The following is a 26,384-nucleotide window of genomic DNA, read 5'->3' as shown; positions in this document are numbered from 1 at the left end:
GCCTGCTGCCTGGAGTTGGGTCACAATCGGTTTTAGCTTCCGACGAATCATTAGAGCTTCTGAGGAAAGGTCTGGGAACACAAGTATAGTTTTGTCCATGTATTTCAAGCCCCCAGAGCTCCGTGACAAATCCAAAATCTTTTTCTTGGTCCTACCATCTGCTATCTCGGCTATTATGTCCCTCGTTAGGTTTGTGCGTCGGTTGAATGTAGAACCCAGTCTGTATGCCTTTAAGATCAACGGTGCCACTCCGTCTTCTAGTTTGAGTACAGAGGCAAGCCAGGACGATAAGAAGATTATTAAGTCAGTGTTTTACCATCTGCTATCTCGGCTATTATGTCCCTCGTTAGGTTTGTGCGTCGGTTGAATGTAGAACCCAGTCTGTATGCCTTTAAGATCAACGGTGCCACTCCGTCTTCTAGTTTGAGTACAGAGGCAAGCCAGGACGATAAGAAGATTATTAAGTCAGTGTTTTCTTCAACTTTTTCCTCAAAGCCTCGAAATTTGAGATTCCTCTCTTTAACTTTATTTTCCAACATGATAATCTTCTCTTTCGCCCATTTTTCACTGGTCTCTAAGCTGCGAATGCTTTCCTGGTTTGCTATCCCCACGTCCATGGCAGACTCTGCCGATACAGCTACTTCTTGAAGCGCTGTTTTAACAGCTTCTAATTGATCTGTTACTGGTTTCATTAGATCTTGAAAGCAACTTAAAATGTCTGCTTTAAAAGCAATCATACTTGCTTGAAATTCGCTGGTGGTTAAAACCGTCGTGGGGTGTAGATCCGGAGTGGATGTTCCGGCAGCCATTTTCTTTTCGGGCGTCTGCAGACGCTGCGATTTTTTCGCCGACTTTTCTCCGCTTAAAAAGTTTTTTAAAATCCTAGAAGACGCCGTAGATGGTTTGTGCTTGCTCCCCGTGTTTTTGCCCATAACCTGGGCGAAAATAGATCAAAGATTGAGTGTTTGATGAGTTGAATTGGGGGTTTTGGCGAGGAGCTCTGCCTTTATGCGACTGTCTCCATGCAGACCGTCGCTCCGCCCCCCCCATTTATAGTCTTAATTTTCGGCTATGCAACTGAAAAATGCTTCCCGTTCTTCCTGGAATTCTGAGATCAGTCTGTTATGTATATAAGATATTAGTTTTGTGATCCGGTCTATTTTTCTCGTTCCTGTGGCCTTTGGAACTGGGGGGGGGCAACACAAGTTGCACCTCTTCTTTTTGATGCGCTGTAGAGTAGGGGTCTCCGATGATGCCCGCCAATACTTTTCCTGCTCCCTGTCAAGTATTTTTAGAAAGTGGGCCGGCACAGGTGGGTCTTTTGCCCAGCAAGACTTCTGATTGGCCGTGAGAGATTTGATTGGCTGTGCAGATTTTTTTAAGATGTTGCTTTGGCGGCAGCGGCCCCCACAACCCAAGGCTCTTCGCTGTAAGCAGCCATTTTGGGACTGGCCCGCCTCCTGCAGCAGCCATTTTGGGGCTGCGCCCACCAGGCTATGTCGGAATTCCAAAGGTACCCACAGGCTCAGAAAGGTTGGTGGCCCCTGCTCTAGAGGCAATGTGGGAAATCAGGCTAGGAGTGGGAGGACTCGAATTCGAGATCCGATGCTCCCTGGGCCAGCCTCTCTCTCTCTCTCCCCCCCCCCGTGTGTGTGTGTCTGTCTGTCTCTCTCTCTCTCGCCATAACCTGTTTTGCTGGTTTGTTCCAAACTCTGCTCAACTCCCAGTTTATAAGGGAGAAGTGCACAATCCACAGTCTGGGTTTGGGTATACCCGCCGTCTGTAGTATGGTGGAAGTCTTAATTTTCTGGAGGCGGGCCCAATGGAAGAGGGAATGCATGGGATGGTATATTTCTCCTCCCCCGGCGCATCTTTATTTAACAGCCATGGGTTGGGCTTATTTATTTATTATCAAATTTATACCCCGCCCTCCCCGTAAAGCAGGTTCAGGGCGGCTTCCAACACGACATATAAACAGCTTAAAAACAATTATTAAAAACACTACAAATCAACAAGCATAAAGTGCTGGCGGCAATTAAAGTCACTTAAATGACCCGTTTTCAATGGATTTCCATTTCCCAATGTTCTAAGGTGTTTTTCTCCTTGTAGTTTCCTTAAGGCAACAACTTGATAGTAGCTCATGGGCCAGGTGATCTAATGGTGGTCCAACGGCGGTGGCCCCTAATTGAATGCCTGGTGGAAGAGCTCCGTCTTACAGGACCTGCGGAACTGTGAAAGGTCCCGCAGGGCCCTGGTCTCCTCTGGGAGCTCTTTCCACCAGGTAGGGGCCACCATCGAAAAGGCCCCGGCCCTAGTGGCCGCTAACCTGGCCTCCCTCGGGCCAGGGAGGGTCAACCAATTTTGAGACCCAGACCGTAGTGCTCTCTGGGGTATATACGGGGAAAGGTGGTCCCGTAGGTATGTTGGACTCCAGCCATAAAGATAAGAACCAGCACCTTGAAGCGGATTCGGTATGCTATAGGCAGCCAGTGCAGTGTCCTCAGCGCAGGCTGGATGTGCTCCCATTTAGGGAGACCCAACAACAGCCTGGCCGCGGCATTCTGCACCAGCTGCAGCTTCCGAATCCATGACAAAGGCAGCCCCATGTAGAGAGAGTTACAGTAGTCTAGTCTCGAGGTGACCATCGCATGGATCACTGTAGCCAGGTCAGCGGAGTCGAGGAAGGGAATCAACTACCTAATCAGCCTGAGATGATAAAAGGCTGACTTAGCAGTGGCCGCTACCTGGGCCTCCATAGTAAGGGCGCACTCCCAAACTCCGAACTTCTGGGGCTGGGAGGCTTATGGTCAATGCGCCCTCTAAGCTGTGGAGTTTTTTGAGCAAAAATTCTACTTTGTGAGCTACTGGCATTAAAGTTGTGAGCGAGCATTTTGGCTACTGCATCAATTAGTTTGTTCTGGAGCCATCCTCTTCCTGAGCCAAGACAAAAATGTGTGAGCTGGAGGCTAAAAAACTGTGAGCTAGCTCACACTCACTCAGCTCAGAGGGAACACTGCTTATGGTTGACGGATGCCAGTGAGATCCAAACTGGGGGGAAAGATTTGAACCCCTCAGAACAGAAGAAACTCAACAGGTGTAGCTTTCCCCCAGCCCGTGGAGGCCGTGCTTTTGGAAACCAGCCAGAGACAGGTGCGGTCTCTTACTTGCGGCAGTGCCAGAGCCTTTTATTGCCTGGGATGTCGGCCAGAGTTAATCAACTGACTCAACCCGGTCCAAAGGTCGAGGGTTCGAGACCGTGCATTCTACAACCAATGGCCTAGGTTCCTGACTACCAATAGACATGGCTTGATCACAGGGTTGCCATCTCTGGGTTCAGAAAGTCCTGGAGATTTGAAGGTAGAGCTTGGGAGGGTGAGGGTTATGGAGGGGAGGGGACTTCGGTAGGGTATAATCAGTGTTTTCTCTAAGTGGAGTTAGTGTGAGCTAGCTCACAGTCTTTTAGTCTCCGGCTCACACATTTTTGTCTTTAGCTCAGGAAGGATGGCTCCAGAGCAAACGAATTTATGCCGCAGCCAAATCGCTCGCTCACCACTTTAATGCCAGTAGCTCACAAAGTAGAATTTTTGCTCGCAAGACTCCACAGCTTAGAGGGAGCATTGGGTATAATGCCACACCGCCTATCTTCCAAAGCAGCCGTTTTCTCCAGGAAAAGCAGAATACATGTTTTCAGTAAATAAATACTTAATGAAGAAGCAGTGTGGTGTGTTGTCCAGAGATCAGTTGCGATACCTGGAGATCTCCAGCCCACACAGGGAGGTTGGCAACCTGATTTGCTCAGTCCTGATTGCAATTAGGAAGTAAATCTGTCGGGCCAAACCTTTCTGAAGTTTCAGCTGCCTGGGTGGTATGAAACCCCCCCTAAGTATTTGAGGTGGGATTGACCCATTTCAAAATAATTTTTTCCCCTTCGGTATTCAGGAACGCCAAGCAAATGAGGTTTCAGGATTCGAGACCATATGGTTGCCAACTCACCTGCGAAAGCTGTCTTGGCCTGCCGCTGCACCAAACTGGTTCTCAGTTTGGTGTAGTGGTTAAGAGCGTGGACTCTAATCTGGGAGAGCCGGGTTTGATTCCCCACTCCTTCACATGCAGCTGCTGGAGAGACCTTGGGTCAGTCACAAGTTCTCTTAGGGCTGTTCTCTCAAGGGCAGTCCTAGGAAGAGCTCTCTCAGCTTCTTCACCTTTTAAAATCAACAGTTCATGCTTCCCCCAAAACAAAGGTGAGTGTAGGCACTTGCTCAGTGCCTGCAGAGCACGTGGTCCTTAAAGGCACAAGAGCAGGGTGCAATAAAAAGTTGGTGACTCTGTCCGGGCTTGGCCTCTTCCCCCACTTTTAAAACTGTCTCTCTGGCATTTGAACAGTCTCTTTTTCTGCTTGTATGCATGGAATCCAGAGACTCATTGGATGTAATCAATGAAGGTCGCCAACTTTCTTTTCCAACCGTGTTCCTCTGCCCTTGAAGCTGTTGAACCCCGCTCGCTTTCTTTATTCTCCATAAAATAGAAAGCGCAGCACTTCATTAGACATTTACCAACTGGTTCGCCCAGTGCAAACTAAATTCCAAACGCCAGCACAAATCAAGAGCTTAAAAAAACATTTCACACAATAATAATGCCATTATTTTAACATACCCTTGCACAATAAAAGAATCACATCCGCCAAATAGAAAAATCAAAATTAAACTCCATGCAAACGTCAGCCTATCGAGTTAGAGATCCATCATGAAGTTTTAGTGCCATCAAAATAAATTGCGCTACCATTTCGGAAGTCTTTCTATCATACCCAGAGAAAAGAACTCACAGAAATGGGGGGAAATGTGCCTCAGTCCTGCCTTAGCAAAACAGGGCAGACGGCCAATAAATTGCTACTTTCAGTGCTCTCTGTCCCTTTTCTTGGTTCCGTTAGAATTTTAAAGAATTAAATGACCCCTTGAGTCTGTTTGTAATTTTTTTTATTTTGTAATTTTTATATATACACACATGTACATATACATACCCACACCTAGTGAGGGTCACTTCATACATCCGATGAAGTGGACTCTAGTCCACACAAGCTTCTGTTAAGAAAAAACCAATTGTTTTTTTCGGTGCCACTAAACTTTGGCTTATTTTTGCTGCCCCAGATTAACACAGCTGCCCCTTGGGAAATACTCCAGCCCCTTATTTATTTATTTGTCTGTCTGTCTGTTTCATTTATACCCAGTCTTTCTCTCCAAGTGGGACCCAAAACAGTTTCCTTCTTCCCACCTCTCTTTTGTCCTCAGAACAACCCTGCAAGGGAGATAGATTCGGCTGGGTAGCTGTGTTGGTCTGAAGCACCCGAACAGAGTTCGACTCCAGCAGCATCTTTAAGACGAACCAATTTTTATTCAAGGCGTAAGCTTTCGTGTGTGTGCACACTTCTTCAGGTACGTGCATGCGAAAGCTTATACCTTGAATAAAACTTTGTTGGTCTTAGAGGTGCCGCTGGACTCGAACTTTGTTCGGCTGTGACAGTGCTCCCTCTAAGGCCCTGGTCACACGGGAGGTTTAGGGCCGGAAGAGGGACGGATCGGGGGCACAGCAAACGGGCGCGATCCCACTGCACCATCTGGGAAGCGTTGCGTCCCTGTCCCCGATCCGGCCCTTCAGGCTGAAAATCTGTAGTTAAAAGAAACCACCTTCAGAGGTGGACTTACCAGAAAGGCCGCATCAAGCACGGCCGTGGGATCGCCGGCGCGTCCTTCTGCCGGCGCATCCGAGGCTCCTGGCCGAACTGCGCATGCGCACACATGCGCAGCCGGCTGTCTCGGTCTCCGGTCGGTGGCTTCCTCCCCAGCATCTGATTGTGCCGGGGAGCAACGGCACAGCGGCTCAGGGGATCTATGTGATCCCGCCTCCGCGTGTTTCTTTTGGTGCGGCTCTGAATAGCCGCACTTTGCCCGTGTTTTTTTCTGCCGTGTGGCAGGGACCTAAGCTGAGTCAGTGTGAGCTAGCGCAGTTTTTTAGCCCCCATCTCACACATTGTTATCTTAGCTCTGGAAGGATGGCTCCAGAGCAAACTAATTTATACAGTAGCCAAATTGCTCACTCACAGCTTTAATGCCAGTAGCTCACAACGTAGAATTTTTGCTCACAAGACTCCACAGCTTAGAGGGAACATTGTGAGGGAGGTTAGGCTGAGGACATGCGACTGGCCCCAAGTTCCCCCAGTGAGCTTCGGTGGCAGAGCAGAGATTCGAACCTGGGACTTTGGGATCATAGCTTGACACTCCGACCACTACCCCACGCTGCTTTTCAATCTCCATACTAGGGGAGAGGGAAAAATTAACAGAGTTTTCTGTAAATAGGAGTGGGACTCAGTGGGAAAGGAGAAAAGAACGAGAAAGCGTGACGAAGCTTTTGACATGGAGGCAGGGTTATTTTTAAAACTGGCGTCTCGCGCCTGGCCTCGGGGAAGCAGAGACCAAAGGGGCGCTCTCTCTGCGGCTCCCTCCTCTCTTTCTCTGTTGCCCGACGGGGAAGTCTTGGGAGAAGACACCTTTTGAAATCCTGCAGCGGTGCTGAGTCATACCTTGAAAGACTTCATGGGAAAGGCCGATTCGCTTCTGTCCGGATCTTTCCAGCCCAAGGATTTCCCCCCTGTGGACAGTCGGCCTCTTTTGTAGCATCTGGGATTAGGCTCCGGGCCAGTCTCAGTCTTAAACCGTTTGTGGTTGTTCTGGGCTTATCGTGGTTCTTGGGTGTACACAGAACTTATCTCCCGGAGGTGGGAGGGACTGCGGTTGGCGGGTAGCGACAGCAGGATTTCTGGTGCCTTTCCAGGCCAAAATATGGAGGAAATCTTCCTAAAGTGAAGCAGATCGGGATATGAGCAATGCTGGGATGGAGGGTTGCCACTCCCCCACCGGGGCAGGGGTTGCCTGCTTTCATGGCCCCCAATCTGCCAGCCCAGATCCGGCCGGCGGGGGGGGGGGGAGCCCTGCCTCCAAAGTGCCACGTTTGGGCCAACATGCTCAGCGTAGTGATGTCACCCGGAAGCGACATAATCGCACAGGGCATGTTGCGAGGGGGACGCTCTATCATTCGAGGGAAAACCTCTGTGGTTACCATAGAGTTTCCCCTCAAACGATAGAGCGTCCCCCCCACAACATGCCTTGTGCAATGAGGTCACTTCCAGGTGACGTCATTGCGGTGTGCACGCGAAGCTCGCGTGCCAAAGGACTCCCAGAGCAAGAGAGGGACCCTCCCCGCCTCCGGCAGCCAGGTAAGGCCTGGCAACCCTACCCAGATGGGAGACTTTGAAGAAGGCCCCCAGTTGGGCGGAAACGCGTCAGGTCACGTGTCTCGGCCCGGGTGTTGAGGCCACTTGAACTTTTTTTACGAGGCTTTCATTGGGCCCTTATAGGTTTTTTTACTGTCTTTCTAATAAATACATGTGTTTTTGTATATTGTAAGTTTCAACTAGGTTTTTTGAGACAGCAGCTCTGAGAGAACTTGCGGCTGACCCAAGGTCACACCAGCAGCTGCATGTGGAGGAGTGGGGAATCAAACCCGGTTCTCCCAGATTGGAGTCCACGCACTTAACCACTACACCCAAACTGGCATTTGACCACTACACCAAACTAGCACTTTTATATAACACGATATGAAGTTAATAAATATGCCAGGACGTAGAATATGTTTGATTGGGGGGCAACGGTGGGACCTCTTCGTTAGCAAGAAGACTAGCCTACCTCACAGGGTTGTGGTGAGCGGAAACTGGAGGTGAGAAAGATGTAAGCTGCTTTGGGCCACAGAATATCTTTGATTGTGGTGCGATGGGGTGGGACCCCTTTGTTAGGGACAAGACTCGCAGGGTTGTTGTGGGAAGAAAACAACGGCGAGGAGAAGGATGTTGGGAAGAACAGTGAGCAAGAAATGAAGTAAATCAATGAAGTAAGTTGCATCTTTAACTTCTGATTGGTGGGGTTGAAGGAGGGGGACGTGGACGTGAAATGGTCCGATTGGATGCGTATTTTTTTTGCTAAAAGCATTTCTCTCTCTCTTGTTTTTGTGCTTCAGCAACTTCAACGCTCTGAGCAAAGAAAACGTCTTTGAAAACAACCAGTTGGTAAGAGATTTTGGGTTTCCGGCTCTGACATTGCTGCACTTGTTTGGCCTGGGTAGATTAGATCGGGACGATCAGCCCATACATATAAACGCAGAACGGCATAAAATTATCCTGCTTAACCTCCTTGACTCATTCTGCAGGCAACTGATTAACTAACTGGCTGTACCGCCTCTTTAATGGCATTTAGGGCCGTCTCTTTTAGACTGTTGGTATATTTGAACTGAAACTGAAACAAGAGTTCTCCTTGCAAGGAAAAATAACGAACAGTGAAAACAGATCATTAAATGCAGGAGGCGTTCCTTCAAAATTCCCTTTCTGTCCATACCTGAGCTCTGACAAACCGGTTCTTCGAGTTTTCAGGCCTGGACAACTCAAACTGGGGGAATAGCCGTTGGTGCGGGGGTGTATTGGCTAATACCTGTACTGTCATCCACATGTGTACACATAAAAATCAGCAGAGCTGTTTTGCGACTGATTTTTTTTTTAAGTCGAGAAAAGATAAATGAACTTGTGTGCCCTGAAGGGCAATTAGCCACCTCCCCTGACAATATTTGAAGGTTCCCTGCAAAAAATCCAGTGTTTGTCTTCCTGGAGTATACATTTGCAACAGAAGCTGTGAAGCCGGGTTCATGTTAGGTGTGAAAATCTCCCTGCGGCTTCTTTGTGTTATCACATCTGTTTTGTTCTGGCTAGAATCCTAATCCTGTGTCATTGCTTTAAGGTTGCGAGCTCCGGATTGGGAAATATTTATTTATTTATTTATTTATTTATTGGGATTTTTACCCCGCCCTCCCCGCAAAGCAGGCTCAGGGCGGCTTACAAGGGGCAACGCCTATATAAAACAAGGTTAAAACAATAAAAACATTAATAACAATTCATCACAACAACAATAAAATGTCTGGAGATTTTGGGGGTGGAGCCTGAAGAGGGCGGGGTTCGGGGAGGGGAGGGGCTTCAGTGAGGTCTAATGCCATATGAGTCCGCCTCCAAAGCAGTCATTTTCTCCAGGGGGACTGATTTCTTGTCATGTGGAGATCAGTCATAATAATAATTAATTAATCATTATCTTATGGCATTGTGTATAGAATAACCAGGAGACCCTAAGATTGCCTGGCAGCCAGAAGTTCTGGCTAGAAGAGGAGGAGGAGGAGATTGGATTTATTTATTTATTAATTAAATTTATATACCACCCGCCCCCCAATTTGGGGCTCAGGGTGGTTCAAAACAAGTTATAAATACAGTTATAATAAATGCAATACATATATATATATATATATAGATAGATAGATAGATAGATAGATTTTTTTAAAAAAACAACCATTATGAATTGCACTCTGCACGTGCTCCAAGAAATTGTCCCGTGCTTTTATCAACTTTTCCAAAACTATTATGTATCGGAGTCTCAGAGTGGCTTACAAACTCCTTTCCCTTCCCCGCCCCACAACAGAGCGGCTTACAAACTCCTTTCCCTTCCCCGCCCCACAACAGACACCCTGTGAGGTCGGTGGGGCTGAGAGAGCTCTCTTGAGAACTTCCCTTGAGAGAACAGCTCTGAGAGAACTTGTCACTGGCCCAAGGTCATCCAGCAGCTGCGAGTGGAGGAGTGGGGAATCAAACCCGGTTCTCCCAGATTAGAGTCCGCACACTTAACCACTATACCAAACTGGCTCTCTTTTAGCGTTATGCACCTCTAGGTGGCGAGCGAGACTTGTGTTTAAGGCAAGAGACGTTCCGGAGGTGGTTTGCCATGGCCTGCCTCTGCGTCACAGCTCTGGTATTCCTTGGAGGTCACCCATCCAAATACTAGCCAGGGCCGACCCTGCTTCGCTTCCGAGATCTGACGGGATCGGGCTAGCCTGGGCTATCCAGGTCCGGGCGTGGAGATCAGTTGTAATTAGGGATGCCAAGCCTCCAGGTGGGCCCTGGGGATCCCCTGGAATTCCAGCTCCTCTCCAGACTACAGAGATCATTTCCCCTGGAGAAAAGGGATGCTTTGGAGGGTTGGCTCCGTGGCATCAGACCCCACTGAGGTCCCTGTCCTCCCCAGGCTCCATCCCCAAACCTCCGGGAGTTTCTCAGCCTGGATCTGGCAACCGTACAGCCCCATCTCCTGCCAGCGCTCAGGGGACATCTGGCAACCTCGGTTGCAATCCCAGGACATCTCCAGCCATCACCTGGAGTTTTGGAAACTCGAGCTGCAGTGTTAGTAGAGTCAATCAACGAATATATACACTGCAAAAACCTTTTTTATAAGTTAAAGTGTTCTATATGTTCCATCTTATAAAGTGTGTTGTGTATTATTCATAATATTCTAAAACAGGTATATATTCATTACATGCAATTAGGCTTGCCAAGTCCCCCCGGGGGGCGGGGAAACCTCCGCCCCAGAGGCCCGTTCCCCGCCGCCAGCAGATCGGGCCCCGGGGGGAACCCCACCCCCAAAGCATGCGATGTGCACGTCCCCCAGAAGTGACGCGACCACACCGGGCACGCTGGGGGCGGGGGCACGGTCATCCGAGGGAAAACTCTATGGTTTTCCCTCGGATGGTCGTGGGCCCACCCCCAGCGTGCCTGGCGTGGTCGTGTCACTTCCGGGTGATGTGGTTGCGGCGCGTGCGCGCTTTGCGCGCGCACACACACTTCCGGAGCAGCGCTGGAGTTCCCCACTCCAGCGCCACTTCACACTTGGCAACCCTACATGCAATATCAACAATAATAATCAGTTTGTACAATCTAATAGCTACCAGTCAATTTACATCCTTTTTACACAATCAACTGGTAGCTATTAGATTGTACAAACTGATTATTATTGTTGATATTGCATGTAATGAATATATACCTGTTTCAGAATATTATGAATAATACACAATGGACTTTATAAGATGGAACTTATAGAACACTTTAATTTATAAAAAAGGTTTTTGCAGTGCATATATTGGTTGACTGAATCACCTGGAGTTTGGCAGCCCGACCTCTTAGATGAACTTATAAATAACGTCGGATAAAATGAGACGTAACTCTTCCTTGGGAACGGCCGCTTCCACGTTGGCTGTGTCCTCGATCTTTTGCATCGCTGTGGTTCCCCCCCCCCCCAGTTCAGACCACCCATCAGGTCTGTGCTGGCTCCAGAACGTGAGTGTGGGATGAGCGCTTCTAGAACGGAATGTGCCTTCCCTTCCTTCCTATGTGGAAAGATCGGATCCAGATTTTTCTCTCTCGCTGCACAGCTGGGATCCGTTTTTGGTCCCCTGACAGCTCGAAGTCAAAAATCCCCGGCCTGCTCTATTGAAAGATCTTTTCAGATACCAGCTGGTTGAATCGGCCCTCGGATATCCTATCGGCAGTGGAGAAGTCCTGCGTTTGAGTTCGTTCCAGGTAGCCAGCTGTGTTGGTCTGAAGCAGTAGAACAAAGCTAGAGCATGTGCGTGCACACAAAAGCTCATACCTTGAATAAACCTTTGTTGGTCTTCAAGGTGCCACTGGACTCTGCTTTTGAGTCAGATAGCCCTGCCTCTGTCTGTTCCATTTGCATCTCAGTCTTTCCCCTGCCAGAAAGGGTCCTTGTGCAGAATCGGAACTCCTTTCCTTCCCTGTTGTGTAGGGAGAAAGAACGAGAAAGGCGGAGTCCCAATTCAAGACTTCTCAGCGCGGTAAAGCGTCTGCTTTGCATGCTGAAGGTCCCGCGGTCGAGCCCCGGAGTCAGCATGGTGATGTGGGTAGACAGTCTCTCTAGCAACAGGAGGGAGCCGAGTTTGAGTCCTCATTCCTGTAGAAGCTCTCTGGGAGGCCTTGGGCCAGTTGCTGTCTTCCAGACTGACCTACCTTATAGGGTTGTTATTGCGAGGGTAAAAGAAGATGAAGGAGCTGTGGTGGCTCAAGTGGTTAAGACGCTGAACTGCAGGCTGTGGAAGGTAAGTAGTTCAGCAGTTCGAGACCCAGGTGCCGCAAGACGGGGTGAGCTCCCGTCTCTAGTTCCAGCTCCTGCCAACCTAGCAGTTCGAAAGCAAGAAATTGCAAGTAGATAAATAGGTACCACTTCGGTGGGAAGGTAACAGCGTTCCGTGCACCTTGGTGTTTAGTCATGCCGGCCACATGACCACAGAAATGTCTTCGGACAGCACTGGCTCTTCGGCTTTGAAACGGAGATGAGCACCGCAACCCTAGAGTCGGATTCGACTGGCTTTCGAGCAAGGGAACCTTTACCTTTACCTAAAAGAAGATGAGAATAATGCTGTAAGCAGTGTTCCCTCTAAGCTGAGTTAGTGTGAGCCAGCTCAAAGTTTTTTAGCCTCCGACTCACACATTTTTGTCTTAACTTGGGAAGGACGGCTCCAGAGCAAACTAATTTACACAGCAGCCAAATGGCTTGCTCACAACTTTAATTCCAGTAGCTCACAAGGTATAATTTCTGCTCACAAGACTCCACAGCTTAGAGGGAGCATTGGCTATAATCCACTTCATTTTAATTTAATTTAATTCATTTATCCATTTTGGATATATGAAGCCCGCTTTTCTCCCCAAAGTGGGATATAAATGTCAGAAACAGATAAAAAAGTATCTCCTAGTGAGCGATCTCCAATAGTTTAGCTTAGTCTGTGGTCTGGATAACAGCAGCTTTCTCTGCTCAAGGAATCCAGGCGGGCGGAGTTGATTGATTTATTCACTTCATTTATATACCCTGCCTTTCTCCCCAAAGCAACTTCACACTGTTCTCCTCTAATCTGGGAGAACCAGGTTTGATTCCCCACGCCTTCTCTCGCAGCTGCTGGTGTGACCTTGGGTCAGTCACAAGTTCTCTCAGAGCTGTTCTCTCATGAGCAGTCCTCTCAAGAGCTCTCTCAGCCCTGCCTACCTCACAGGGTGTCTGTTGTGGGGAGGGGAAGGGAAAGGAGTGGCTCTGAGACTCCTTTGGGTAGTGAAGGGTGGGGTATAAATCCAATCCCTTCTTCTCTTCTTCTTCTGTCCAATTTGGTGTAGTGGTTAAGTGCGCGGACTCTAATCTGGAAGAACCGGGTTTGATTCCCCACTCCTCCACTTGCAGCTGCTGGATGACCTTGGGCAAGCCGTAGCTCTGATAAGAGCTGTTCTTGAAAAAGAGCAGTTCTCAGTCAGAGCTCTCTCAGCCCCGCCTACCTCACAGGGTGTCTGTTGTGGGGAGGGGAAGGGAAAGGTGATTGTCAGCCGCTCTGAGACTCCTTTGGGTAGTGACGGGTGGGGTATAAATCCAATCTCTTCTTCTTCTCTTCTTCTCCAAGTTTTTTTTCCAATGACAGCCCTGTGAGGCAGGTCTAATCTGGGAGAACCGGGTTTGATTCCTCACGCCTCTTCTCGCAGCTGCAGTTGTGACCTTGGGTCAGTCACAAGTAAGCAAGAGACTGACCGGCCCGAGGTTGCCCAGTCGAAGGCAGGATTTGAATTCAGGGCCTCCCCTGTTCAACTCTCACCACAACCCCAACCAATGCGCTGAATCCCTTGGGTTCTTTATGAAGTAAATCTGTTTTGCTCCTGACCTTGCCTGCCAAGACAATAAGACCAACCTTTTGTGTGTGTTTGTGCACGGCGGACGGTGTCCCAGTTCCCAATTTCCCCCACTTTTGCCATTGTTCAAACACAGTGGCTGACCCCGTGCTCCGATCCACCTTAAGAATCTCTTCCAGTCTTTCTGGGGGGGAGAAAATGCCCTTCTCTTCCACAACTTGCCTTATAAGGCCTTAAAATGTGTGGAGAAATGGGCTGTCTGACTAACTGCTGAAAGAGAGAAGAGGCGGGGGAAAAATCTTTTCTTGGGCCAGGGTTGTTGGGTGCGAAAGATGCAACTAAGAAGCTTGCACATACTTGAAATCTCCCTTTTTGGGGGTTTGCACAAAAACGTCATGTTCAAGTCGGTGGGGAGGGCCGGGCCCAGCGGAGCTGCTTGGCGGGAGGAGACTCGGGAAGAATGCCTAGAGCGGCAGATTTGTTCGTCCCCCATTACGGGCATTTGGAGAGGCCTTGAAAAAGGTCAGAGGGAGCCGTCCGGGGACTCGGAGATCAGCTCTTGGTCTGTGGAGGCAGCCTTGGACACCTCATGTGGTCATGCTGGAAACTGCTGTCAATTCCTCACAGGGCTTCCAAGGCAAGGGACACACAGGGCTGGTTCGCCGTTGCCTGCCTCTGCGTAGGAACCCTGGACTTCCTTGGTGGCCTCCCATCCAAGGACTAACCAGGCTCAGCCCTGTGTAGATTCAGAAGAAATCAGGCCAGCCTCGGCCACCCAGGTTAGGGCAAGAGATGGAACAGAGGTGGCTTGTCATCGCCTGCCTCTGCGTAGGAACCCTGGACTTCCTTGGTGGCCTCCCATCCAAGTACTCACCAGGGCCGACCCTGCTTAGCTTCTGAGATCTGCTGGAAACATCCAAGTCAGGGTAGAGATGGCCCAAGCTAGCCCTGTCTCGTCCGATCTCGGAAGCTAAGCAGGGTCGGCCCTGGTGAGTACTTGGATGGGGGACCGCCAAAGAAGCCCAGGGTTGCCATGCAGAGGCAGGGAGTGGCACACCACCTCCGGTGGAACAGTATACGCGATCCTCTCCTCTCTGAGAGCCAGTTTGGTGTAGTGGTTAGGAGCGTGGACTCTAATCTGGGAGAACCGGGTTTGATTCCCCACTCCTCCACTTGCACCTGCTGGATGACCTTGGGCAAGCTGTAGTTCTGTCAGAACTGTTCTTGAAAAAGAGCCGTTTTTATCAGAGCTTTCTCAGCCCCACCTCCCTCACAGGGTGCCTGTTGTGAGGAGGGGAAGGGAAAGGAGTTTGTAAGCCGCTCGGAGACTCCTTTGGGTAGTGAAGGGCGGGGTATAAATCCAGTCTCCTTCTCCTACTCCTCCTCTTTCATGGAATCATGCAAAGGGACCTCCAGGGTCGTCTAGTCCAATGCAGGGCATTCACAGATACCCCTTGCCTTGGAAACCCGGTGGGGGTCACCATTATTCAGTTGCGTCTTGATGGCACTTTCCAGCATTCAAGCCGGGGGGGGGGGAAACGGGGGTCGTTGCCTTGGACAAAAAGGAAGGAAGTGTAGCTGGTGACTCTTTCCTGTGACTTGGGCTCACGAAGTGACTCCCAGTTTCCTCTCTTCGTGTCCTTTAGGCTTTCCAAATGGCGGAGAAGGAATTGGGGATCCCAGCCCTGCTGGACGCGGAGGACATGGTGGCCCTCAAAGTCCCGGACAGACTGAGCATCCTCACCTACGTATCGCAGTATTACAACTACTTCCATGGCCGGTCTCCCAGTAAGTGTGTCTTGTTCCACCTCCTTTTTCTTTTTGTGCAAAGACATTTTTCACCCCAGCTTTGACAGGAACCAACACGTCTTTTAAAACGACCGAGACGATTACGTGAAGGCTGCATCAGTGAACGATTGCTAGGAATGGAGCTTCGAGTGTCAGCAGCAGTATATCTTTGAGTGTTCGGGAGGAACGATAGAGCCAGCCACGCTTTGTCATACCCTCTTTTTGGCGTGTTCTGGAGTCCACGCCTTCTCCCCCCACCCCCGCTTTTACGGCTTTTGGCAAGACAAGGCTTCTGCTGAACATAGTCTTCACAGTTTGTGTCATTCCGTCAGCAAAAAGGCTTTATTTATTTATTTATTTATTTAAATGTGTACCATAGCAGGCTCCGGGCGGCTCACATAATAAAAGCACGATAACAATAAATATATACATCTAAAAACAGTCCTTCGAACAGTTCATTAAACAATTCATTAAAACCAACTTACAATATATTAAAGTGCTAGCCGTTGACTTAGGATATCCAAGATGGCCTCATACATTCTGTAATTTCACTTGATATCAGCTCGTTGGTCATTCTCAGTTTCTGTCGGCGAGCACAGGCTATCAGTAATAATAGGCCAGGCACTAGGCTTCAGTTGTTGCTAATGATGGTAGTGGTGGCAGCTCCTCGTTGAAAGCCTGGCGGAAGAGCTCCGTCTTGCAGCCTCTGTGGAATTGCAAAAGGTCCCGCAGGGCCCTGATCTCCTCCTGGAGCTCATTCCACCAGTGTGGAGCCATCACCGAGAAAGCTCTGGTCCTGGTTGCAGCTAGCCTGGCGTCCTTGGGACCTGGAAGGGCCAATCAGTTTTGTGACCCTAACCATTTACCAAATAATAAGCAAAAGTGAGTCATCTCGGCCCTCAAAGCTTCTTGGATTCCATCCGCATGGTTCCGGCTGGTCATGAAGCCTAGAAACTTGGTGCTGCTGAGTGAAATGCGAGCCAATGATCTTAACATAATTATAATGTGATTATAATGATAAAAGAAGAAGAAGAGATTGGATTTCCACCCCGCTCTTCACTCAGAGTCTCAGAACGGCTTACAAACTCCTTTCCCTTCCCCTCCCCACAACGGACACCCTGTGAGGGAGGTGGGGCTGAGAGAGCTCTGCTCTTTTTCAAGAACAGCTCTGACCAGAACCATGGCTTGCCCAAGGTCATCCAGCAGCTGCAAGTGGAGGAGTGGGGAATCAAACCTGGTTCTCCCAGATTAGCGTCCGCGCACTTAACCACTGCACCAAACTGGCTCTCTTACTTACTTTATCGCCTCGTGTTTGCAACTCTTGTTGTGAGCGTGGTATAGAAAGACCCTTCTGTCTTCCCGCCACGTTGACACCGTGTCCCCCCCCCCTGTGCCGTGACCCGCTGCATTCTGTACCCTGTCTGTCTTGAGCCTCTGAGAGAGGCCCAGACAAAGGCCGCTGGCCCGGTGGCATTTCTGCCGAGCGGTTTGGGATCCCTGCCAGTCGGGTCGCTCCCCTCCTCTCCCGGAAGGAGCCATCCCCGCCACCTCTGGAGCGAGAGCCGATCTGAATACCCTCCCTGTGTCCTCCCTCCAAACCAGGGGTCTGCAACCTTTAAGACATAAAGAGCCACTTGGACCCGTTTCCGACGGGGAAAAAAACCCCGGGAGCCGCCATCAAGGCACGTGATTAAAACCGGGGTCGGGGTGGGGCCCGATGCTTTCCCCCCCCCGCCAGCCTCACACCCCCAATCCGGCCTTCGAGGGTCCGGCTGCCTTAAGGTGGATGGGGGGGAGTGAGGGAGGCCGTGGGCGGGGCGGGGCAGAAGCGCCTCTCTCTCCTTTGGCCCCCTTCTCCGCCTGTCACGCTCCAGCTCGCCTTTGCTGCCCGCGGCGGCTGCGGCGGCTGTGCTGTTTGAAAGTCCTCTCCGCGCTCCTCTTTCCCGCTCCGCTGCTGCCGCCGCTGCGCCCCTCCGCCTCCGCCCTCTTTGCCGCCGCCTGTCACAGTCACCTCCCGGAGCCGCGGCAAACATTCCAAAGAGCCGCATGCGGCTCCGGAGCCGCGGGTTGCAGACCCCTGCTCCAAACGGTCTCCACCGAGATGAGAACATCAGGCGGGGCGCATCTGTTTCCAAGGCCCCAGGCCTGCGAGGAATGTGCTCTCTGAACTCTGGGAAGGGTGACCTCTGGGCTTGGAGGCCCCGTTCGGAGTGGCTTCCATTCAGGCATTTGCAGGCCGCTGACCAGGAAATGGTTGATATTTATGGAGGCCGGACAGCTGGTAGAATGGCTGGCCCTCGGCCTGACTTTTGGAAACTCGTTTTTTAAAAAAAACGAAGGGTGTGAAGGCAGTGTAGGTGGCGCTGGGCTCTTGCACTGCTGAGCCGAGCATCATGTGGGATGTGCTGGTTGTACTTTCATGAATTGTTGCTCCTTTGCTTTTTTTATGTGCCTTTAGTAGCCAGTTTGGTGTAGTGGTTAAGTCTGGGAGAACTGGGTTTGAGTCCCCACGCCTCCACTTGCAGCTGCTGGATGACCTTGGGCAAGCCATAGTTCTATCAGAGCTGTCCTTGAAAGAGGAGTTCCTGAAAGAGCTCTCTCAGCCCCACCTGCCTCACAGGGTGCCTGTTGTGGGGAGGGGAAGGGAAAGGAGGTTGTAAGCTGCTCTGAGACTCCAAGTGAAGGGCAGGGTATAAATCCAATCTCCTCCTCCTCCTCCTCTTCTTCTTCTTCGGTTGCCAGTCTCCTGGTACAGCCTGGAGATCCCCCCCCCCAGAATTACAACTGGTCTCCAAACTACAGAGATCTGGAGAAAAAGGTTGCCTTGAGAGGTGGACTCTTTGACGTAATACCACGCTAACATCCCTGCCCTTCCCAAACCCTGCCGTGCCTGGACTCTACCACCCCAAATCTCCAGGAATTGCCCAATGTGAAGTTGGTGTCTATAGTGCCTTAATTTTTTTTGTGGAATTTTTAAAATTTCATAGACATACACACACATACAAACAAGCAACATATATAGGGGGTTACAATCATGTAATGTTCCTTTTTTCGGTTTCTTTGACCATATAATTAAAAGTCTTACATTTTTCATCTTATATGTTCATGATATACCTTATAAACCTTTTATTAATAGTTGAAACTATATTTCATAAGTCTGTTTATTTAGGTTAGAGATCCAGAAGTTTATATTTTATTTTCTTCTAACCATTGATAGAATCTTGACCATGCATTCTAAAATTCTTCTTTGCTCTTTCTGCGTTTCCAGTTTGTCCATCTCAGCATATTTCAGTTTACTGGAAGAAATTCAAATGCCGTCAACACAACGGATCATACCTATTATCTCGTTTCATGTATTCAAGGTGAGTAGCGTTTAAATACGTTAATCCGTTTGACAAACTCTCTGGTAGTATCTCATAGTGACACTCATCAAAACCAGGGGTCATTTCCTGCAGGAGCGCACAGGAGCGAAGCTCCGGCAGTAAAGAGCCCAGGGGGCGGGCACATCCAACAAGCCCCACCCCCTGCTCCCAGCAGCCCTCAGTCAGAGCACGAAGCAGCCAGGTAAGTTGCAGAGCTCCCCCCCCAGTCCAAAACAGTCCAGTCGCACCTTTAAGACCAAGTTTTATTCAGGTACAAGCTCTCCCTCCTCTGCGAGGACAGATCTGCACGTCCCCCCCCCCCAATAGCTAGCAATCCAAAACAGTCCAGTGGAGCTTGAGCAGTGGGTGTTGCCTTCTGACACACTTCCGGTGACGTCAGGGGACGTGGCATATGCAAATAAGTTATGCTAATAAGCAGGGGTCTTGTTGTAGAAAAAGAGCTGCCGGAGCTCATTAGCATAACTCATTAGCATAACTTATTTGCATATGCCACGCCCCCTGACATCACCGGAAGTGACAGAAGGCCACACCCCCTGACATCACCGGAAGTGTGTCAGAAGGCCCGGCTACTTACCCTCCTGCTTCATCCTCATTCCCAAACGGAATGAGGATCGAAGCAGAGGGCGGGGTAAAGAAGGGGGCGGGGCTTCACCACGTGACCGCCCCGCCCCCTAGAGGTTCTCTTCCGGAGCTCCGTACCTGAGAGCTCCCCCCCGACTAGAGCCCTGCTAATAAGTCATGCTAATGAGCGCCTGCACCTCTTTTACTACGAAATGACCCCTGATCAAAACCATTAGAGTTTTGATGAGTTACACTAATGGTTTTGGTGAGTGTCACTATGAGATACTAGCAGAGAGTTTGTCAAACGGATTAACATTGTATTTCAACGCTACTTGCTTTGAAAAAGCTATACCCGAAACAATAGGCATGAGCTGTTGTGTTGATGGCGTTTGAATTCCTTCCAGTAAACTGAAATATTGGAAAAAGAAATTTCTGGTCTTTGGAGACTTTTTTTGGCACAATACATCACGGTTGTTTACTTCTTTCCAAGCTTCCATCCCGTGGTCTCTCTGTTTGTTTTGCTGCAACCTCCAGGCGGGGCCTGGGGCCCTCCCGGAATCACAGCTGATCTCCTGATCACAGGGATCGGTTCCTCCTGGAGAAAATGGCTGCTTTGAAGGGTGGACTTGATGGCGTTATACCCTGCTGAGGCCCCTCCCCTCCCCAAGCCCCGCCCTCTCCCAGATCCACCCTCAAAAATCTCCAGGAATTTCCTGATCCAGACTCGGCAACCCTAGCCAAAGTTGACCTGAAGCAGTTGTGTCTCAGTCCTCCGGTCTACCATCTGGGGAGAATACCGGCGTACCCCATAGGGCTGTTTTTAAGGAGCACAGCAAGATCAGGTGAACACTGAAAGTTGGGTGAAATTTCTGAACAGTAATTCTGAGAGCCTGTTTGGTGTAGTGGTTAAGTGTGCGGACTCTAACCTGGTAGAACGGGATTTGATTCCCCCACTCCTCCACTAGTGGCTACTGGTGTGACCTTGGGTCAGTCACAAGTTCTCTCAGAGCTGTTCTCTCAAGGGCAGTCCTCGGAAGAGCTCTCAGCCCCACCTACCTCAAAGGGTGTCTGTTGTGGGAATGGAAAGGAGATTGTAAGCTGCTCTGAGAGTCCTTCGGGTAGTGAAGGATAGGGTATAAATGCAATTCTCTTCTTCTTCTTCTAAATTGTGTGTCACAAAGGTGGACAGTGGAGACACACAGTGGGGAGTTTGTGGGATGCCGATCGGCAGCTAATTTTCAACCAGGGCCTTTTTCTGATCCGAACAAAAGGTCAGCAGTATTGGTTCCATCAAACTAAGCCCCGCTACGTAACAGGACAGTTCACACATTACAAAATCCCCATGGCCACCATGAGGATTTCTGATCAGATAAGAGCAAGAGTCCAGAAGCACCTTGAAGACTAACAAAATATGTAGCAGGGGAGGAGCTTTCATGAGTCACGGCTCACTTCTTCAGATACGGCTAGAATGGGAGTCCATCTGTCCTATTTATTGGAAAGTGGAGAGATTTCAGATGCTGAAGACGTTAGCAGGCAAACGACGATAGGAGGAGTGATTGGATTTAGGTGAGATATGCAGAGGGGTCATGGGCGTGGAGAAATCAGCATTGGTAATGAGACAGGAAACCTAGGTCTCAATTCAATCCAGGTGGATGCATTGTCTTGGGCTTCATTATCAGTTGCAATTCAGATCAGATATGACCTGTCGAGGCGTGTCGGGCTCAGAATTTAATTCCCAGGTTTGAGGTGACCCAATTTGGATTGAGACCATAGCACGCAGGGAGAAAGATCTCAAACCTTCCCTGCCGTGCTGTTTTCCCAAATGGAAAGCCTGGAGCAGAGATGTCGAACTCATTTGTTATGAGGGCCGGATCTGACATAAATGTAACTTTGTTGGGCCATACGTGCTATAAAATGTAACACGAGGTACAAGAGATATGAACTTTATAAAGATGATTTCAGATGCCAAATGGCAATAGCAGGCATGAATGGATTAGGTGTGATATGCGGAGGGGAAGTGGGTGTGGAGATATCAGCATTGGTAATGAGACAGGAAACCTAGGTCTCAGTTCCATCCGGGAGGATTCAGTCCAGGAGGATGCAGAGAATAAATGAGCATAAGTCTGACATTAGAAACCACAACATTCAGTTGCTGACCTAAGAGTAGCAGTGCTCTTTCAAAGGAATTTCAAAGGGAGGTAAGAAAGAGAGACTGCTGAATTGCATTCTCCTGGACTGAATCGAGAAGGCGGGGTATAAATCCAATCTCTCCTCCTCCTCCTCCTCTTCTTCTTTCCACACCTTTCCCTGTAACATTAAGTGCGACTCAGTAAGAAAAGAGAAAATGAGGGGACAGGTAAGATTTTCAGGCTATGGAGGGGCCAGTGCAAACAGTGTTTCCTCTAAGCTGTGTGAGTTAGCTCACAGTTTTTTACCCTCCGGCTCACACATTCTTGTCTTAGCCCAGGGAGGATGGCTCCAGAGCAAACTAATTTATGCGGGAGCCAAATCGCTCGCTCACAACTTTAATGCCAGTAGCTCACAAAATGTAATTTTTTGCTCACAAGACTCCACAGCTTAGAGGGAGCATTGGCGACCATTGTCACATCTTCCCTTTTGTTATTGATTTACTTGCTTATTTCATTTATACCTTGGCTTTTTCCCCAACAGGGACCCCCCCCCGTGGTACCTTCAGAACAACAACCCTGTGAGGGAGGTCAGGCAGAGAGTGTGTGACTGCCCCCCCCCCAAATGTTTCCTGAAATATTTCTGTGTTCCTTCCTCACTAGTTGGAGGGATGTCTGGAGTGAAACGCCCCTCGTCCAGCCCCGCTGAGGAGCCAAAGGAGAAGAAGGTTGTTTCGGAACCAGCTGTCCCGGCTCCAGCTAAGCCCCCACGAATCCACGTGCCCCCTGAACCCAAGACAAACCTGGCCCCACAGGAACGAAATCTGGTGAAAGAGAACCCTCCGGCGACTGGGGTATGCAACCACCATTCCCTTTGGCAGGATCTGGGCGGTAGGACTCAATAAACTCTCCCTCATCCAGTAGGGGGCGTGGTATTTATTAGGATTGTTAAGAGAAATTCTCTTAACAATTCTCTTAAATTCACCCAATTTCTCCTTGAAATCCCACAGTCCTTTTTCGTTCCCTCTTCTTAGGAATGTGGAGTCAGTTTCTAATCAATTCTGTTTTGATCAAAAAGGAAATTCAAGGAGACAAGGGGCCGGGAAGGGAGGGTCTGCAAAAAATTCAGAATTTCACTATGTAGATTTTCCAAGGCAGGCGATGTCTTCCCAAACCTTCCTGTCCTCTGATTAGAGCACCACCCTGTGGTGTATAAAACAACTGCAAGGGCTAAAATTACAAAATGTGTGCCTTGATTTCTCTTCAAAGAGAAATGAAAGAGAAATGAAAGAGAAACCCGTCTCTTGAAGGAGAAAAAAAAAGAATATAAGAAGAATAAAATTGCTATTCCCCAGTGCTGAGCTAAGGGTCCCCCGGTTTTTGAGGCTTTGCTGCACGACGTCCCTGATGCGCTGACATCACATGAAAGTGATGACATCACATCGGGAACGTTACATGGTGACACTCTGGGTTTTGGGCAAAACTCTATGGTTTGATGCCGATTTTACCATAGACTTTTGCCCAAAAACAAGAGCATCACCGCACGATGTCCCTTCCGTGTGATGTCAGCTCATCATACCGCTCCGCCCCACTCCCAAAAAGTTCCCTCCCACCCCCCACTGGCGTGGGCATCAGACTTAGCAACCCTAAAGAGGAATGAATGGCTATACCTGAGAAAGTGAATTTTGGAAAAAAAGAGATGCCTCTCCCCATAATAACCATAGTATTTATATCCCTGCATGCCTGATAACTGAGCTTAAAAAAAAGAAAACGCTGGAAGAGCCATTCAGGGACCTTCCAGCATCTTGTCTAAGAACAGGGGTGTTCTGTTCTCGACTGTGTCCAGTATCACTTGAATAAAGGGAGGGGCCGTGGCTCAGTGGCAGAGCCTCTGCTTGGTATGCAGAAGGTCCCAAGTCCAGTCCCCGGCATCTCCAGTTAGAAAGGACCAGGCAGGAGGTGATGGGAAAGACCTCCACCTGAGACCCTGGAGAGCTGTAAAGAGGGGCCATGGCTCAGTGGTAGAACATCTTCTTGGCATGCAGAAGGTCCCAGTTTCAGTCCCCGGCATCTCCACTTAGAAAGGACCAGGCAGAAGGTGATGGGAAAGACCTCCACCTGAGACCCTGGAGAGTTGTAAAGAAGGACTGTGGCTCACTGGTAGAGCATCTGCTTGGAATGCAGAGGGTCCCAGGTTCAATCCCCGGCATCTCCAGTTAAAAAGGACCAGGCAGGAGGTGATGGAAGAGACCTCCACCTGAGACCCTGGAGAGTTGTAAAGAGGGGCTGTGGCTCACTGGAAGAGCATCTGCTTGGCATGCAGAGGGTCCCAGGTTCAATCCCCAGCATCTCCAGTTAAAAAGGAAGAGGGAGGAGGTGATGAGAAAGACCTCCACCTGAGACCCCAGAGAGCTGCTGCCAGTCTGAGTAGACAATACTGACATAGACGGAAGAAAGGTCTGATTCAATAGAAGGCAGCTTCGTGAGTCCTGTGAAACAAACAGGACTCTAATGTGTTTTATTTTGTTCTGCCCTCTCCCAGAGACGGATTTTGGTGGAGACCAGCAACACACGGAGCAGCGACTGCGCTGTCTGTGGCGCCCACGTGCACCTGGTGCAGCGCCACCTGGTGGATGGGAAGCTCTATCACAGGAACTGCTTCAGGTACTGATTCCTGGAGGGGGTCTTAATCCGGGTATGAGCTTTGCCGTTGGTAGGCCTGTGTCATTCATGGCTCTTCTCCGCTTGTGGTCTGGGAGACGAACTTCGATGCGGGGTAGAACCTGCCTTAAGTTGGAACGGGTGGGATTTGGTGGCTGGTTGGTGACCTTTGAACCCTGTCATTTCCCCTCAGGTGCAAACAGTGCTCCAACACACTGACCTCGGGGGCCTACAAAGCTGGGACTGAGCCAGGTACGCTCATCTGCACCAGACACGAAGAGCCGAACCACCTCCATGTTTTCCCATCTTCGAGGGACATTGGTGGACAAAATAAGCTTACTGGTACCACGTCAACATCCGGGATCCATTTGAAAGGACTGGAATCTAAGAAGCCGACACAGGAGCCCTTGAAGACAAATCCGGTGCTCCGGAACAGCAGCCTTGCCAAGCCATGGGAACCTTCCTATCTGGGAACAAATAAATCTGGCTCTGTTTCCACCAGCCCTATTACACGTCGCACCGATCCCGTTGGGGGTAAAACGGACCGTCCTGAAGCTGGCGTTGCACCGGCCACTTCTCATTGGACAGCGTCATCTGCCAAGACGCAACAGGCCCGGGAAATTTTTTTCCAGCCTGGTCTAGGGTCTTCCGGACTCCCTGCAAACAAAGTGGAACCGGTTAAAAACCACGTCTCTCCTTTTAAGGCTCCTGAAGCAGCCGGAAAGACATCGTCTCCGGGAGTCAGCGCGCCGGGGGTGAATTCGGGCAACAGCGAGAAGGACAGAGCACGGAACATTCTGATGCACGCGTTACCTGGGCCTTCGACACCTGGGCGAAGAGGTTCTCCTAAAGCTCAGCCTAGATTGTTGGGGGTCCGTGGGTAAGTGCTGGGCTGAGTTCGGGGTTTGGTTTGAGTTCTGTGCATCTGTAAATTCTGCAGCTGGCTGCCTGAAATTCCGCAGCTGGTAAACACTGAATGCATCTGATCAAACTTTTATCTGTGTACCGGAAATGGCTTTTGCTTAGAGGGGATGTGGCTGGGTGGGGAAGCATCTGCTTGGCATGCAGAAGGTCCCAGGTTCGATCCCCGGCATCTCCAGTTAAAAGGACCAGGCAGGAGGTGATGTTAAATACCTCCTCCTGAAACCCTTGAGAGCTGTCAAGAGGGGCCGTGACTCAGTGGAAGAGCCTCTGCTTGGCATGCAGAAGGTCCCAGGTTCAATCCCCGGAATCTCCAGCTAAAAAGGACCAGGCAGGAGGTGATGGGAAAGGCCTCCACTGAGACTCTGGAGAGCTATAAAGAGGGGCTGTGGCTCAGTGGAAGAGCCTCTACTTGGCTTACAGGAGGTCCCAGGTTCAATCCCCGGCAGCATCTCCAGTTAAAAAGGACCAGGCAGCAGGTGATGGGAAAGACCTCCACCTGAGACCCTGGAGAGCTGTAAAGAGGGACCGTGGCTCAGTGGTAGAACCTCTGCTTGGCATGCAGGCAGTCCCAGGTTCAATCCCTAGCATCTCTAGTTAAAAGGACCAGGCAGGAGGTGATGGGAAAGACCTCAGCCTGAGACCCTGGAGAGCTGTAAAGAGGGACCGTGGCTCAGTGGCAGAGCATCGGCTTGGCATGCAGGCAGTCCCAGGTTCAATCCCTAGCATCTCTAGTTAAAAGGACCAGGCAGGAAGTGATGGGGAAGGACCTCCACCTGAGACCCTGGAGAGCGTCTGCCAGTCAGAGCAGAGAAGGCTGACCATAGTAGATCAAGATTCTGACTCAGTCAAAGGCCGCTTCAGGGGTTTAGTCCCTCAAAATGGTGCAGGGTGCTTTGTGGAGCTTCTGATCTCCCCAAGACCCTGTGAATGGCTACCCACCCTAAAGTTGGGACCTTCCCAGATGAATTCCGGTGGAGCACACTAGGGTTGCCTGCAGGATATAATGTCACAGAGTCCCCCCTCCAAAGCAGCCATTTTTCCACGGGGGAACTGATCTGAGTCATGTGAAGTCATCTGGTACCTGGAGGCTGGCAACCCTAGAACATAAGAACAACAAGCCCTGCTGGATCAGACCAGATCCAGTCCAGCATCCCATCTCACAGAGTGGCCAGCCAGTTCCTCTGGAGGACCAATAGCAGGGCACAGAGGCTGTTAAGAATATCAGAAGAGCCCTGCTGGATCAGACCAGGGAGGATCCATCCCGTCCAGCATCCCGTCTCACACAGGGGCCGGCCAGTTCCTCTGGAGGCCCAGCAACAGGGCAGAGAGGCCAAGGCCTTCCCCTGACAG

At 50.0% G+C, this 26,384-nt stretch overlaps 1 protein-coding gene across 1 annotated transcript in view; it reads left to right on the top strand.

Annotated features, from left to right (window-relative positions):
• Positions 1–26,384, top strand: part of MICALL2 (MICAL-like 2) — a 65,524-nt gene that overhangs the window by 16,067 nt on the left and 23,073 nt on the right. The window contains exons 2-6 of the mRNA XM_015421072.1: positions 8,065–8,113; positions 15,238–15,379; positions 22,113–22,303; positions 23,992–24,113; positions 24,304–24,990. Coding sequence (XP_015276558.1) covers positions 8,065–8,113; positions 15,238–15,379; positions 22,113–22,303; positions 23,992–24,113; positions 24,304–24,990 — 1,191 coding nt within the window. The remainder of the gene's footprint in view (positions 1–8,064; positions 8,114–15,237; positions 15,380–22,112; positions 22,304–23,991; positions 24,114–24,303; positions 24,991–26,384) is intronic.

This window comes from Gekko japonicus, unplaced genomic scaffold (assembly GCF_001447785.1).
Source record: "Gekko japonicus isolate JY-2015 unplaced genomic scaffold, Gekko_japonicus_V1.1 scaffold13, whole genome shotgun sequence".
Taxonomy (NCBI): domain Eukaryota; kingdom Metazoa; phylum Chordata; class Lepidosauria; order Squamata; family Gekkonidae; genus Gekko; species Gekko japonicus.
This window is presented reverse-complemented; position numbering and strand designations above follow the sequence as displayed.